General features: G+C 37.1%; 1 protein-coding gene across 1 annotated transcript; it reads left to right on the plus strand.

Moving 5' to 3' along the window:
• The first annotated feature begins 687 nt into the window (after positions 1-687).
• On the plus strand, positions 688-12,804 carry LOC137193776 (uncharacterized protein CXorf38 homolog). The gene is made up of 8 exons (XM_067605143.1): positions 688-970; positions 3,810-3,947; positions 4,081-4,206; positions 5,100-5,252; positions 8,210-8,287; positions 8,383-8,520; positions 9,225-9,292; positions 9,822-12,804. Exons 1-8 carry the CDS (start codon positions 761-763, stop codon positions 9,883-9,885), a joined length of 975 nt encoding a protein of 324 aa, XP_067461244.1. The 5' UTR covers positions 688-760; the 3' UTR covers positions 9,886-12,804.
• The last annotated feature ends 2,533 nt before the right edge of the window (positions 12,805-15,337 follow it).

Below are 15,337 nucleotides of genomic sequence, written 5' to 3' on the forward strand. Positions count from 1 at the left end.
AATACTGATTGAATATTGTTCCCAATTGTTGCTCATGGAGTGGTGTGTTTCAAGGAATATAAGTATAGGAATACAAGTTTTGAATAACTGTCTATTGAACACACTGAGTGTTCTTTTTAAAAATTATAGAACAACTAAATACATACAATTTCGAACTATAATACTGTTTTTATCATATAAATTGATTGATTAAAATAATTAAAGATTATTAGAGTAATAATTAGAGTAAACTTAAACCCCAACTGAGTAACAATCTCTTTGTCACAACGTTATAGTGAGTCCTTAAATGGTAAATGTCATCACTGTCATAACTGTTTCATGGTCAGACCACCTTTTATTCAAGTCAGAGCAGTCTAGAGCAGAACATAACTGTGTTTGAAATATTGGGAGTGATCTGAAAAGGTAATTTGGACAATTTTTCATTAATTTCTTTCTATTGTCACTGTTATCAAAATTATATTTACACAGAACACAGTGATAATGACAAATTAAAGTAAATAAATGACTATGGAAGTGAATATTTATATCTTTACGGATTACATCCGTAGAGTTAAGAACTACCATAGAGAATGAATGGGAAAAGTTAAGGGAGTTAAATTTGACTATTCCCGGCTCCAGCGCGAAGGAAATGGTATGAAATATAGAGCTCTGGTATGCGGAAGCGGATTGCAGGTGCGCGCGCTCGATCATAGTTTCCGCCGATTCCCGATTTTTCATTCACAGATCACGGTTTTCCTTACACCACAACTGTTGCATCAGCATGGATACTATTCAGAAACTTAATGAAGAGCCAGTATTCTGGAATAACTTTAAAGTTCACATAGTTTTGAGACGCCTTGGTGAATGTCTGGAGCCGTTCATCGATGAGGAAATAACGGTTTTCCAAGATAGAATGAAGCAACAATGCGGCTCCGCTCGGTGTGAGAAGAAATGCGAGTTTTCAAACTGGGACTCCACGTGTAACCAACCGGTACGAACTTCATGCAACTCAACTTTAAGATGGCTTGTGTGTGGTTCCACCAGTGGTCCAAACTACGTTAAAAAGGAAATGTTAAAGCTTTGTTGTTTATTTGTTACCAGTATATGACTGAATATTTATAGCTACGTTACTTCACTATATGCTGCCACGCCTAGTTTCTGCTGTCATCATGTGCTTTTCACAGCTGACAGTCTACTGTCAAAATAATCTCTATGTTTCTCAGGTGAATGGTTCTGAAAACAAAGCTGACATCTAAATACACTTCTGCCTCTGTAATCACTGATAGTGACCTGAATGAGGCACCAGATTTATGTTTTTTTTAATCTACTCTATTTAGGATTCAGTGCTATTACTCAACTCTTACAAGTTTTAATTAGGGCCTGAGCCCTGGAGGGCGAAGACCCTATTGTATTTGTTAGGGCCTGAGCCCTGGAGGGCGAAGATCCTATTGTATTTGTTTCTTTCTTATCATCTTATCATCTTTCTCTATTAATACGCCACTTCAACCCTAAATTTGACCCCCTAAACATGCCCAAAAACTCACCAAATTTGGCAAACACATCAGGTCTGGTGAAAAATTTGATAAAATGTAAAAATGAACCCCCAAAGTGCCAAAATGTGCTCGAGAGCGCCACCTATGTATCTAAAATGGCCGCCACGGCCCGTAGGAATGTCGTAGAGAGATTAAACCAAAACTCAATTATTCGTCTCATCAAGACCTACAAATCATACGCTGACACCCCTTACCTAAATCCAACAGGAAGCCCGCAGTTCACCCATGAAAGTATGACTTTGTGCCAATTTTTGACCTTGAATAAACGCTATCTCCTCCTAGGGCGTTAATGCTATCGGCTTCAAACTTTAATACATGACTTATCACACTGTGCTGAACAAAAGTTATTAAAAACTTTGTAATAACTCGGATGGTTTAGATCTAGTAAGCCCTGAAAGTTGGAGTGCGACATCACACCTTACAATGTAAACCAATGGGGAGGCAATCTCTGGGCATGGACTTTGTGCCAAACTGGGGCGTCTGACGTCTAAACTATAAGTCCGACCACTATCAAACCTGTATCAATGGATTCGCGACGAAAATTCCTACAAAAAAATGGGATTTTTATTGTAAGATTTGGCCAAAGTCATGGGATTTATGAAGATATTTCAAGAGTCTCCAGTTGAGAGGGAGAGAGAGAGAGGATGGGGGGGGGGGGGGGGGGGGGGGGGGTCGTCAAGTCAGCTCTGTCAGCCCAACATCTACATGCCTGTGACAGAAGCCCTTGAACTGCGCCACACTCCAGTTGCTTAGTGTTTCTACACATCTGACAGCAGTGTTCAATCCTTAATTTTTTTTCAAGGAGCACATGTGCTCCTAAATGAAAAAAATTCGGAGCCCACATATAACTTTAGGAGCACACAAGTAACAGTTTCTTAAACAAAACAATTCATTACATACATATTTACAATTTATCGCTTACATATTTAAACTCTTTGTGTGTGTTAAAAAAAAATATAAAAGACAACCAATCATATTATCAGCCAATGGGACATCTACAAAGATGGGTTGGATATATGGTCATATGGTTTCAGGCCAATCGTTGTCCAAGATTAACAGACGCAAGGGGAGTGTCCAAGAAGGAACATGGGTGACACCATATTTGGTCCCTTTACTACAAAGGTGCAACTAGGGGGTGGTACTTGGGTTCATCCAAAAATGTGCCAATTAGATATGGCATACAGGCTTTATAAAGTGCTGTGTATAGAGGGAGCAGAAAGATGCATAGTACAACAATATAAATTGATTAAAAAAATAAAAATAAAAATTAAAATTAAAAAGTGATAAAAAATCAAAAATCATAATACATTATTAAAAAATTCCATCATAAAAGATATATCATAAAAATTATATCATAAAATACACTACAAATCCACATAAATGAGAGGTATTAAAAAACCACTACAGAAACTCATTAATTGCGAAATCTTCATTCATGCCCCCCAGAGATAAACTTTGGAAATCCAAAATCCAAAATGCCTCTCTTTTTTTATTAAAAATATTGAAATTTCTTGTAGACATCCCTGATTCAAAAGGCAAAATAAAGAAGGATTATACTCTGTACAGGAAAAATGAAATATTTTTTCCCCTGAAAAGGCTAAAGGTGCATTTGTTAGATCACTTGTTAACTGGTGGTAATATGGTGAAAAGAACTAATTTCGTAAGTGTATTTTTTTTAAAGGTCTAAACTGATAGACTCTCTGATGTTTGACAATAGAATGATTCCTGATATGAAAAATATACTGCATATATCATTTTGATATCGCTCATTTTGTATTTTTATTTCCTCCTATGACTGGACATCTGCTGAAACCTTCTTTGAGACACATTTATTCCTAAATTTAGCCCTGAGTACAATAAGCTTTGTGAAAATCTAATATGATGTGAATTTTAAAAAATCACCTCTAATAATGTTCAATACTTTAAATATTAAAAACGTAGAACAGCAAAGCAGACCTGAAATCATTTGACGTCCCCTTTACAAATCAGGAGGTTCTCATGTCATTGTTTGAAGTAAAGCTCTCTTTTATAATCATTAGTTGGTAATTAATATATACTCACTATCTATTCAATATTCAGCAAAGGTTGTCAACTCATCTACAGTTATAAATGTTAATAAGTAATGAATTACACAATTCATACAATAATCTGTCAACAATAGTTGCAGTTGTAATTACTATTAAGCTGATAATGAATGGGTTTGAATGCTTTATTAACCATTAACCGTTGGTTTCCTTTTGTTTTACTGTGATTCTAATTTTATGTTGCTGATTGCAGATTCCTCCGTTTGATTGCGAGGTGTGCACTGCTTGGAGAGATGCGATATTGACTCACCACTCCAATCAGAACGGAAAAGTGATGTGGATGAACAGTAAACCTCACCTGTGGTCCCAAGACAAATGGGAAGTGGCTAAGGTAAGTTTCCAGTCTGGTGCTTTTTCTCTTAGCAGCAAATCATTTTTGCTTCCATCAAGTTTTCTTATGTCAAGTTGGTTTGGTCTGATTGTGAGTAAAGTGTCACATTAATGATTTTTTGTTGTGTTTTCAGGTGTACATGTCAAATGGCCATAAGAACCATAACTCACTTGGTGATTTTGACATTGCTGCATTTCTGTGTCTCATGAATCAATGCAAGCACTTCAAGAAGTTTAAGCTCGGAGGGCTGTGTGAAGAGGTAAATGCTCATTTGTACACACACACACATATTGCACATTGAATTAAACTTCACAAAGAAATAAACAGATGTTGTTGGATGCACATGCAAAAAGCCAAACATTCTTTTTCACATTTTTTTGTGTTATACAATTAATCTATTAATAAAAATAGTAGGTTAAACAATACTGACAATAATACAAACACCATCTTCATTTGTGTGCTCAGATATGGTCATATACTGTCAACTTTCTGCTGCCTCTAACTTTTTATGCAGTCACTCATTTTAAATGTCACTATAGACAATCACACAGTAGAACAGATGTTATCATGAAACTGTGTTTATCTTTTTGTTGTCGTAGCATTTTGAGAGCATGAAATATCAACACGATTGACATTATTAGTGCAGCAGCAGCAGGTGTTGCTGCCCCCTCTTGGTTAACAGGTAGCATGAGCTAAATCAATCATTGATACTTGTTCAGTTGTCTGACTGCAAAAACAGAAAAATATGATGCCACTAAGAATGACCATATTGTGAGTTTGGTTGCATTTATACATAATGTAGCCAAATCTCGAACCTCGTCTCAGCAACAATTGGTTGAATAATCCATCAACAGAAAATTAATCTGTAACTATTTTGATTATCGATTAATTGTTTTAGTCATTTTTTAAGCAAAAATGCCAAAAATTCAGATTCCAGCTCCAGCTTTAATGCTTTTATTTTCTATGTATGAACATCTTTGGGTTTTGGACTGTTGGTTGGACAAAAAGACATTTTAATACATCTCCTCTGTTTCACTTACCAGTCATTTGTCACTATTTTATGACAATTCATAGGCTTATTGATTAATCAATTTATCAATAATGAAAAATAATGGTTAGTTGCAGCCTTAATAAGGTCTCTATCTTTTTTAGGTTTCCTTTGTCCGGAACAGTATCATGCATTCTCCAAATTACCAGCTGAAGCAAAAGGATTTGGACAATTACATGACACGGATCAGAAAACTGTGTAAAGTGCTGGTGAAACATCATCCCAACTTTGGAAGTCTGTCTCGAGAAATCGATGAGGTGCACGTTTTCCCATTTTACTCCTGTATTTTATTGTGTCTAATTTAAAGGGATAATGCAAAAACAAACAACGTTATTGTATCATACTTTGTCGTTCTTGACTAGTATTTGCGATGGGAACAGCATTTAGTGGTTCTTATCACAGTATAAGATATTATTTAAGTACTCAAATTAGATTACCCATTTAACTCTATATGTAGTTTACATTTCTCCCAGTGGTAGTTTCTTTATTAATTACTTAAAACACACTGCTGTGTCAAATTTAACTTGAAATTAACCTCTTTCGTTTGAAACCTTCAGTGCACTGAGACTGGACTTTTCAATGAAGTAGCAGATATCTTGTGTACAGCAGCTTAACTTTTCAAATAAACAATATTTACATAGTTTTTAAATCATTTTCAACAAGATGATTGAACATTTTTGTGTAAAAACCAAATCAGACACAAAATATTATTCAAAGCAGAGCATATTTTTATATGTCATATGTGGAGATGGTTTTTAACTAATAAAGTTAGTTCCTACAAATATGTAAACACGCATGTGATAATAGAGAGGATGGAGATGTAAGTTGTTTGTCAGGAAAACAGAGTCAGTACTCAGTCACAATTCTGTTGGCTGTGTGCAGGTTCCAACATGAATCATTGAAAGGAGAAGATCACTTACATTTGGTTCAATTTTGAGAAGGCAGCATCATCCTTAAGGGCCAAATTAGTAGAGCCTGACAGATTGTGTTTGTTACAGGACTCAATATAATTCAGTCTAGTAAACCACCACTACCCACAAAGACCTCAATGACAGACATAAAGTAGAATAGAGCTTTTGTATTGGATTGCATTTGATTGCACGGGTGTTCCTAATTAAGTGCCCAGTGAGTATTTATTATAAGCTTATTGCAGATATAGTGTATAGTGTATATATAGTATAGTGTATATGTCAGCTGATAAATAACAAAAACTAGCATTACAGAAATGCCAGACTGGATTTGAGGTCATTTGTGTCTTGGTTTGTCTGCCAGAGAGCACTGTCAAGTTGATTTTTAACTGTAAAATACAAACGTTTGTTCTTGTTTACATTTGGACTACAGATTGTACTGTTAAACTTCCATCCAGGACATAACTGGACTAAGAAGACTTATTGACTTTATGCATTTCAGCTGCAAGAAAATGCTCCGACTCCATAATTTTGTCTCTTAACTTCCTTTCTGCACCACAAGTGGAGATATCTCATTGTGTACATTGACATCTGCTTCTTGAGATCATCATGTGCCTACATTTAAGCAAATATCTGACCTGTTTATAAAATACGTACTGCGTGAAAGATTGACATAGCTTTATTCTACAGCAGTCTGACAAACATCAAGCACTATTTTCATAGTGGCACTAATACCTACACACCACCAGGATCAGCTGCCCATGTTACTGTTAAAACAGTCATGGTGACTAGTGCCTAGTGTTGGTATTTGTGTTTTATTACGTGTCTGTAACAATGTGATATAACCACAGAAGAAGTCAAATGCAAATGCTAATGCTAATACAATTCTTCGGCTAAAACGCACAGTGAAAAGTCATTAGGGTCGTTACACTATTACACATGGTCCAGTATTCTGTGGCACAGTTTTTTATTATGTAACAAGCTAATTCATCAATAAGATATGTGTTATATTACATAGTTGGGCAAAAAGATGTGTTTTAATTTACACTGATAAACCAGATAACAGACCAATACAATTTATAGCACATCACATACACATACATATTTCAATCTGGTTTGTAGGGTATTTCTAAATACTTCTTTAAATTAAAGTTAAATCACTCCTCAGGGGCACCACCTTTTTTTAGTGATCGGAGGAAACAGGATTTATTAATCAGTCTCAAATTAATCATAAGTTTTTTTCAAAACAGTGACCTCCGTCTGCTGTGCTCAAAGGAAACCACAGCAAGGACTTGAACCTATCTTAATGTTATAGCAATGGGGAATGCTTCAGCTTGTCTAATGAAATTATTTATCATTTTATTTTATCCGACGTCAACTTTGATCACAAAGCCATGTTATGCTTTACTGTGCTGAAGATTTGTCGCTGCAGAGATGTTGTCTCGGCAGGTCTGGCGTTGTGTTGGTCACTGTAGTCAGCTGCGGTTGTGCAGGCTTGGACAGCTAGTGTAGCTCGGCTTGGGCCCTGCTGTGGATGAGTCTTGATGGATGCAGCGACTCAATCTTTCAGACTGCACTGTAAAAAGTCTTTGCTGACGGCTGAGCTCCCAGGGGATGTTGGATAACGAGTTGCTGAGCCAGTGGGCCGATAACAGGTCATTTAACAGTCAGTTGGTTGTCTTGCTATGGCAACAGATGGTCAGAAGTCCTTGGCTGATGTGTCTCTGTCTTCTTCAAACTACAAAAGTAAAGTACTACACGTTAAAATGCAAGATTTCTTGTTGAAAATTATAAAAGAAAAAATAAGCCTAACCCTTTTCAATTAAGGATTAAAATGCGCACATACTTTAGGTCAAAGAACAAAATTTATAATAGACATCTAAAGAAAACTTGAGGTAAAATAAAGAAATAGTTCAACAACTCGTTGCATCTCCCAGCCTAAAGGCACGGGAGATGCCTTTCGGCTTTTTATCAGTTTCTGAGGTATTAGGTGTGTTGAAAAGTTCTAATGAATATTAATTTTCTTTATTCTCCAAGGAAAAACGTGGTGCCCTGACAAGTTGAATTAAAGAATAATAGTAGAGATTAACTCCTACAGGTTTAATGATTGTTTGTGAAGAATGCAAGTAATGGCGATAATTAATAATCTGGTAATAATTTAAATAATCATTGTATTGACATGTTAGCATCAGAGCTCTTGAAAGTTTTCACCATAAGAAGTTAAGAGACAAAACTGGAAATGGAACAGGATAGTAAATGTGTGGGCAGCATGAGGTCAATACTAAAGTGAACCTCTCTGTTTTCAGATTCAGCGCCTTGACTTGACCCTGTTTGCACGAGACAATCAGGCTCAGAATAAAGAGGAACTGGAGGATAAACTTGTTGTAAGACACAAAAAACACTTTTTAAATGCTCTCTTTTCAAACATGCTTTTTTAAAAGCATTTTAATTCTGTATATATGTTTCATTTACTTTTTAGGCTGCTCTGGAGGCCAACAGAAAAGCAAAGAAAACTGAGGACTTACTCAGGAGGAAGGTGAAGAAGCTGGAGAAAACCCTCTCTGAGCGTGACGAGGAGATAAAGACTCTGCGTCTCTCCTACAAAGAAAAGCTGAAGGTGCAGCAGAAAATGATTGCTCTGTGGACAAAATGATAGAGGCTATGAATACTGTTAGATACACAAGTTCCACATTTGGATTTAAAATTCTTTTTACAACTTTGGCTTATTTTCATTCTTATTCTGTGTGTAAAAAGCCACTGTGCAATAAACGACAGACAAAGCTAGCAACTAGCTGGTGACTGTAGTGGAGCGTTTAGCAGCTAAAGAGACAAATAGTTTAGTCAAGAGTTGGTGAAAACCTAAAGGGAGATAAAAGGAGAGTAAATATTGAACTCTCATCATCAGGTAGACAGACAAATGAATGCTAATGTTTCTCTGTGGCTGCTGGATGTGTAAAATTGCAGCTGTTCGCTAAGACGTCACCAAATTAAGTTAAAGGGTGATAATATATCAATGTTGTGTTTACAGTTTGTTTCTGCTGCCTCAGAGTGGACAACAATCTGTTAATGTATGTTTCTAAACCAAGGGCCCCTTTTATAACCGTTGCAGTTGCATTCATTAACAGCTGCTGCAGCCGTCAGCCTCTTTGTTTTTAATACTGCTGCCATTCTCTTTATAAATGAGACTCCAGCAGAGACGTCTACTCTCATTTTCTCTGCATTGCTGACAACATTTATACTACATTAAATATCAAGGTACCATCACTCACAATCAGACTATTTAACGTGTGTTTTACATTTTAACTGCATGCTGTCAAGCAGGAGGCCATTAAAGTTATCTGGACGAAGATAGAGAAGTTTCTGGGAGAGAGGGCTCAGCCGAAAATTAGGTAAGACATATTAAATTATATTCACATCTTTTGAAGTCTGTTTTAAAACAATACTCACATGCCCGTAAGTACTTTGAAGGTGTTGGTTACTGTAATTATTTCTTCTGATCATTCTGGCCGTTGTTTTGGTTTACAACACTTGAATATATTTTAAAATACAACATATCAGACTTTGTCAAGGATAGAACGAAAAAGTCCTGGACTTATATCCATCGTTGTACCCGATGTTTTCAGAGTCCATAAATCACTTAACAAGATGGGACAGGAGTTCATTGTCTGACATGAAGACAAACCAAAGCATAAGACCAAACATAGACAACTCAATCCTAAGAACAATCAATAAAGTGTTTTTAAGATGTACTCCAGATAAAATTGCAACAATAAATGCAACAACTAAGATATTTCAATCATTATCATTTCTGAGTAGTAATTGTTATGACCCTTGGTCATTATTGTGTTTTTTGCTCCTGTTGGCCATCTGTATTTCTATTTTTACAATAACTGCTCTCTCTCTTCCTTACCCCTCTAGTGTGGGCGTGTCTGATTACGTACAGGTTGTGCTCCCTGATTGGTCTGGGTGCTGGAACAGCTGATTGGCCAGAACGGATGATTTAAACACCAGCTGATGCCGGCTCCCGCCCTCTCTCTCTCCCATGTCCAACAATGGAGGCCCATCCTACTAGTCGTAGTGTGTGTTACAGTGTTAGTCATGTATAGAAGTAGTAAAGTGCTGCATTTTTAATGTCAGCCAGGTCTGCGAGGCAGGCTCTTCTCCATTAGATGATAGTTCTCGTACATTGCAAATATACACAAACTTAGGTAGCAGTTTAATTTGTCTTTTGGAAATTAGGGTGGGGGTTTAGTTCAGTTCTGTTTGTTGTTTTGGGCATTACTCAACTCCGAAGTTCTGCAAAATAAACTGTTACAGAGAACTTTGATGGTTGTCGGGCTGACCACTCTTGGGCCTGGGAAGAGCAGGGGATCTTTACATGTTATGTCCAGGTTTCCCCTAGACTGGGGACCTAACATACTGACGTTCATGTTTTCTTTATAGTCCAGTCTGTTGAAGGAATGGAGTTTATCATCAGCTCCTGTGGAAAAAAATTGTTAATGAGACTGCCATGATGACTTTGATTCTTTTTGAGTTCATGTCAAGTCATGCTTGAGATCACCTAAAGCCAACCATCAGAAAGTAATAAAGGGAAAAAAACACCATGTCTTTGTGCCTTATACATAAACAAATACAGCTATATCTTTAAGATTGTCATAGTTTTATGAATTTAAACTGATTAATGAACTGAATAAATAATTCTCTCATTATTCTGCTTCCAGTGCACTGCATACATGTTCTTTGTGTAACTAAGATGTATAGGAATGTGTATGTAAGACTGTGGAAATACACATGCTGATGACATATCTGTTGCAGTTACAGACCTGCCAACCCCAGACGAATTTTTTGAGTACCACCTCTGTGACCTAGATGCGTCAGATGCAAATCACTGCTGTTCGCACAATGAATTATTGTACATAATTTGCAAACATACACATAACGTGTACATCATGTGCACACATGCAGCAAAATGACAAAAATGTGAGGGATGCACTGATATGAAAATTCTTGATACCAATAACAGATTGCTTACAAAAATATGTGCAGATGCCACTACTGTTAGTTGGTCATTTATGCCCGTCTGTCCATTTGTCTTTCACCTGCCTAAACACAGATTACCAAGTAACACAATTTCACTCAGGCTACACACTAACCTACCACTACTGCTGCATTTATATAGTTTATATTGTTTACACCTCCACAATAATCAAACTCTAAAACAATTTGATTTTTGAAAATATGATTTTCAGCTAATTTGAAAAGATGACGACAATGTAGCTGTGAAACCCACAGATAGTTCCAGGAAGTTCTTGGCGATAGCAATCATGGAAAAAGAGTAGACTGAAAGCAGATGCTACTCCCACCATCTTTGTACATCGCCCTGTGGTCAAAAAGAGGAGGGCCCCTGCACCACGATGCACCCCTGGACCCGTAAATATTGAGCCCATAGCTGTTGATCACAGCTATAGTGTTAAAGGTGATACAAGTATGAACTCTTAATAATTATAGTAATATTTCATATTTTTAAGTGATATAATATTATTTTGGATATTTAAAAAATAAGTGTCATGTCTTCAACTTATATCAGTTTCAAAGATTGAGGAACAAAGGGATGAGGAACCTAAGAGAAGGGAAAGTGAGAGAGAAGAAAGAGAAGACATGGCTAGTGAGGAGAGTTGGGGTGAGCTGACACCACTCAGTGAGCCAGCAGCCAAGAAAAAAACACCAAAAAAGCAAAGGTGGCACTAAGAAAAATAAAGAAGGAAAATGCAGCTCTCAAGAAGACAATGAAAATTAGGGACAAAAACTTAAAGAAAATTTTTTCAAAAGACCAAATTAAGGCAGATTAACCACAAAAGGGATGGAATGGAGCAATGACACCATTAAGAGGCGTTAAAAATTCTCTTTGCTGCTGGTCCAACAGGTTTACAAGACCCTGCAGGAATTGCAGATTCCCCTACCAGAAATAAGGACCCTGCAAAGAAGGATGCAGTGTGTTAAATTTGAGCCTGGTGTGTTGACAGAGGTATTTGATTTTCTAAAATTGAAGGTAGAAAGACTGACAGAGCTTGAAAGGGAGTGTGTGTTGACATCAGATGAAATGGCAATAACGCCTAGTGTGGAGCTGCACATGCTTACAGGCAAACTGTATCGTGATGTTAATTTACCACACATGAGTAGCAACACACGCTTGTGTGTTCATGTTGGCTGGAAACACAACACGGTGGAAGCAAGTGGTGGCATATCATTACAATTGCAATTCTACAAATGGCTCTAGCATGTTACATTAAATACATAATTTGAGCTTTACATGGTCACTATGTCTAATAGCAAAATCTTGTAATATAGAATATATTTTGTATTGATATTGATATTTTGTCAGTAATATTACCCTTATTTAATAGTTGTAAGGTGTACATATTTGTGTTATTTTCATATTTTTATGCTGTTATCATATATCTTCTTATATTTCATATTTAATATTAGGCTACACAGTATCCAAGGTAACAATGCAGCTATAAAGCCCATCACCAGGGGAACAAGTCAGACCTGGCTTGTATCCCCCAGATGAGTGTGTGACTGCTAAATGGAAACCTGTAAATATTAATGTATAGCTGATCTGAGAGAGACTTTATTACTATATAGGTAATATAACTATATTGACAATCAGAGTGATTATTTATGTGTACTGAATCATCTCTATCAATAGTGTCTTTTATGTAATTTGTAATATAGTAAGTCTTTGATCCTGGTCAAGGTTAGACTGTTGGACCTGTAATTTGTTATTTAATGGTTTTTAAGTTTCGTCACAGGCATCATTCATTAGTATAGTAAGTTTCCTTTGATTATGATTTTATTTATATTAAATAGTTTTACTGAGACTGGGCTTGTATCCCCAGATCCCAAAGTGCTTGTAAGCAATAAACAGTCATCATGGAATCGACATCGGAGCTGTCTGTGTGTCTTCATTGGAGTCAACGTTACTAATTGTCAGCTGTTAGTCCATCACCATAATCACAACATAACGCAGAGACTGTAGGCTGTCATTATTATCAGCAATATGAAGGAGATTTAATGAGGGCGTTATAAACTGTGAAGTTAATATAATCTCTCGTTACACATGGGTAGTCCTAACCAGGCCATGTGGAAATCCTTTGGGATCGACCACAATAAAACCTCTGCCCCGCATCCGGTAACACCAGACAGGCAGCTCTATTTCATGCCTGATGTCCCACATGTAGTAAAAAATCTAAAAAGTGCCCTTGTCCATGGACAGGTGTTCATAATTCCTGAGGATATTGTAAACAAAGAGAACCTCCTCTCTAAAGAGGTTTCAGTGGTCCCTATTAAGGACTTACTGAACTTTCAAGAAGGGATGTCATTAAAGCAGCTCCCCAACTATCAGCTACAGCCATCGAGCCAAGTCACTTTGATAAGATGAAGGTTGGTCCTGCTCTAAATGTATTCAGCAAGGCAACAAGTGCTGGGCTGAAATACATGGTACAGGAAGAAAACCGCCCATCGTCCTATCTGACTACAGCGTGGCTCTTGGAGCAAATTGATCATTGGTTTGATCTCATGTCATCCCGCCATCCAATTACGGCGCTGAGCAGGCTCAAGATGGAGGAATACCAAAAGGCCATCACCTTCCTCCAGGACATCATCCATCGGTTCCGTGGGATGAAGATTGGTCAAAAGGGAGGTTGGAAGCCTGTTCAAACAGGGGTGATAATGGCAACAACATCAATTTTGGCCATACAGGAGGACACAAGTTTGTGTTAACATCAAAGTTCACACGACTGCCTTGAAAATACCTTCAGCTGTGTGAGGTCTAAAAATCCTGTCCAAACTCCAGTGGAATTCCGTCATTCACTGAAAATTGTATCTGTGGGGCAGGTCCTCACCACCATCAGGTCTGGGAGCTACCAGGAAGACGACAGTAGCTTTTTGGCAGACTTCCTGGACACAGTGGAGTAAAATATTACTCCGTCAGTCTGAGTGGAACAGCTGATAGTGGTGAACAGAGCAGCACCTGACCTCACAAAAACTGAGAAATGTATTCTCTTCCATCTTGCAGGCTACATTGTCCACAAAGTCATCAGGTTTGCCAACATCTGTGAAAAATGCAAAATTGCAACTGAGTACAATGATCACAGTCCTGCTGGAGAAAACAACAAGTTAGAGCCCTTAAAAGAGTTCAAGGCAAGTGATCTTTGTCGTCCCTCCCAAGAAGCCTAGGATTTCACCAAATTGAACTATTTAGGACCAAGACTGGTTCCCTCCTCATGGAGCTCCCCAACGCACGTGGGTATCTCGGAGAAAGAAGCTCAGGCACTCTCGAGTAGGCTTCCGTCATGCTGTAGAGTACAAGAAAAAAATCATTAAAAGATTCATACGGCTGAGATTGAGAACTGAGGCAAAAAAAAAAAAATGAGATGACGCACACAAAACACACTTAAAAGATGGCCATCTTGGAAGCAAGAGCCAATTCAAAAAGTTGAAAAGAAGTAACAGTACCCAAGCTTCAAAATCCTGCAACCCCCAAACAGCTCCAAAGATGCTATCGTACAATGGAAACATTTGGACTAACCATTGTACCTACAAGTGCTCCAGCACCCAGCCCACATCACTGCTCCTCAACAGCCAACATCACTTCAGTATGATTCCTTAAAAAGATTACTTATAAAATATAACACATATTCAGTATGATTATTTATATAATCAATATAAAATGTTTAGTATGATTCCTTTTATAAAATGGCAGTACAATACACACTTAGTATGACTCTTTATTGCTGGCTTATTTGAAACATACCTTGTTGTGTTTTCAACCTCAGCACGCTCCACTCAGCACTCCTGACATGCAGCATCACTGGCATGCAGCATGATCCTGGTTACCAACGCACCAGTACCTGGATCACCTGTTTTATATGATTGAATGTTCTCTCTAAGTTCTAAAGGAAGTATGAATTGTTTTTTTATGTCCCACATTAAATAGGTAATATGTTTTGAAATCCTCACCTGTTTTGACAAAGTCAGCAAAGCCATTTGAACCTAACTTGACATGGGGCCTTTTTTGTAACCTGTTCCTGTTTAGCAAATTACTAAAGAGAAAAAGTCCACAATGTTCTGCACAGGAGTGTATTGCTGCCAGCATGACAAAAAAAGTTTAAAAATGTTATAATAAATATTAAATATTATATAATAATAAATATAATATTATAAATATTTATTATAATAAACTTTTCTCGTTTTAACACGGTCCTTTTCATGTTATTACAAGATCCTTTACACTTTATAACATGGTAGCTTCATGTTAATCTGAGATATTTTCTTGTTATTATTGGATTCTAAATTATTCCGTTGTAACCTTTCTAGTAATAACAACATACCACTTCATCATGCTATAACACAAACCTCTGTCTTTATTTCAC

This window comes from Thunnus thynnus, chromosome 12, assembly GCF_963924715.1.
Source record: "Thunnus thynnus chromosome 12, fThuThy2.1, whole genome shotgun sequence".
Taxonomy (NCBI): domain Eukaryota; kingdom Metazoa; phylum Chordata; class Actinopteri; order Scombriformes; family Scombridae; genus Thunnus; species Thunnus thynnus.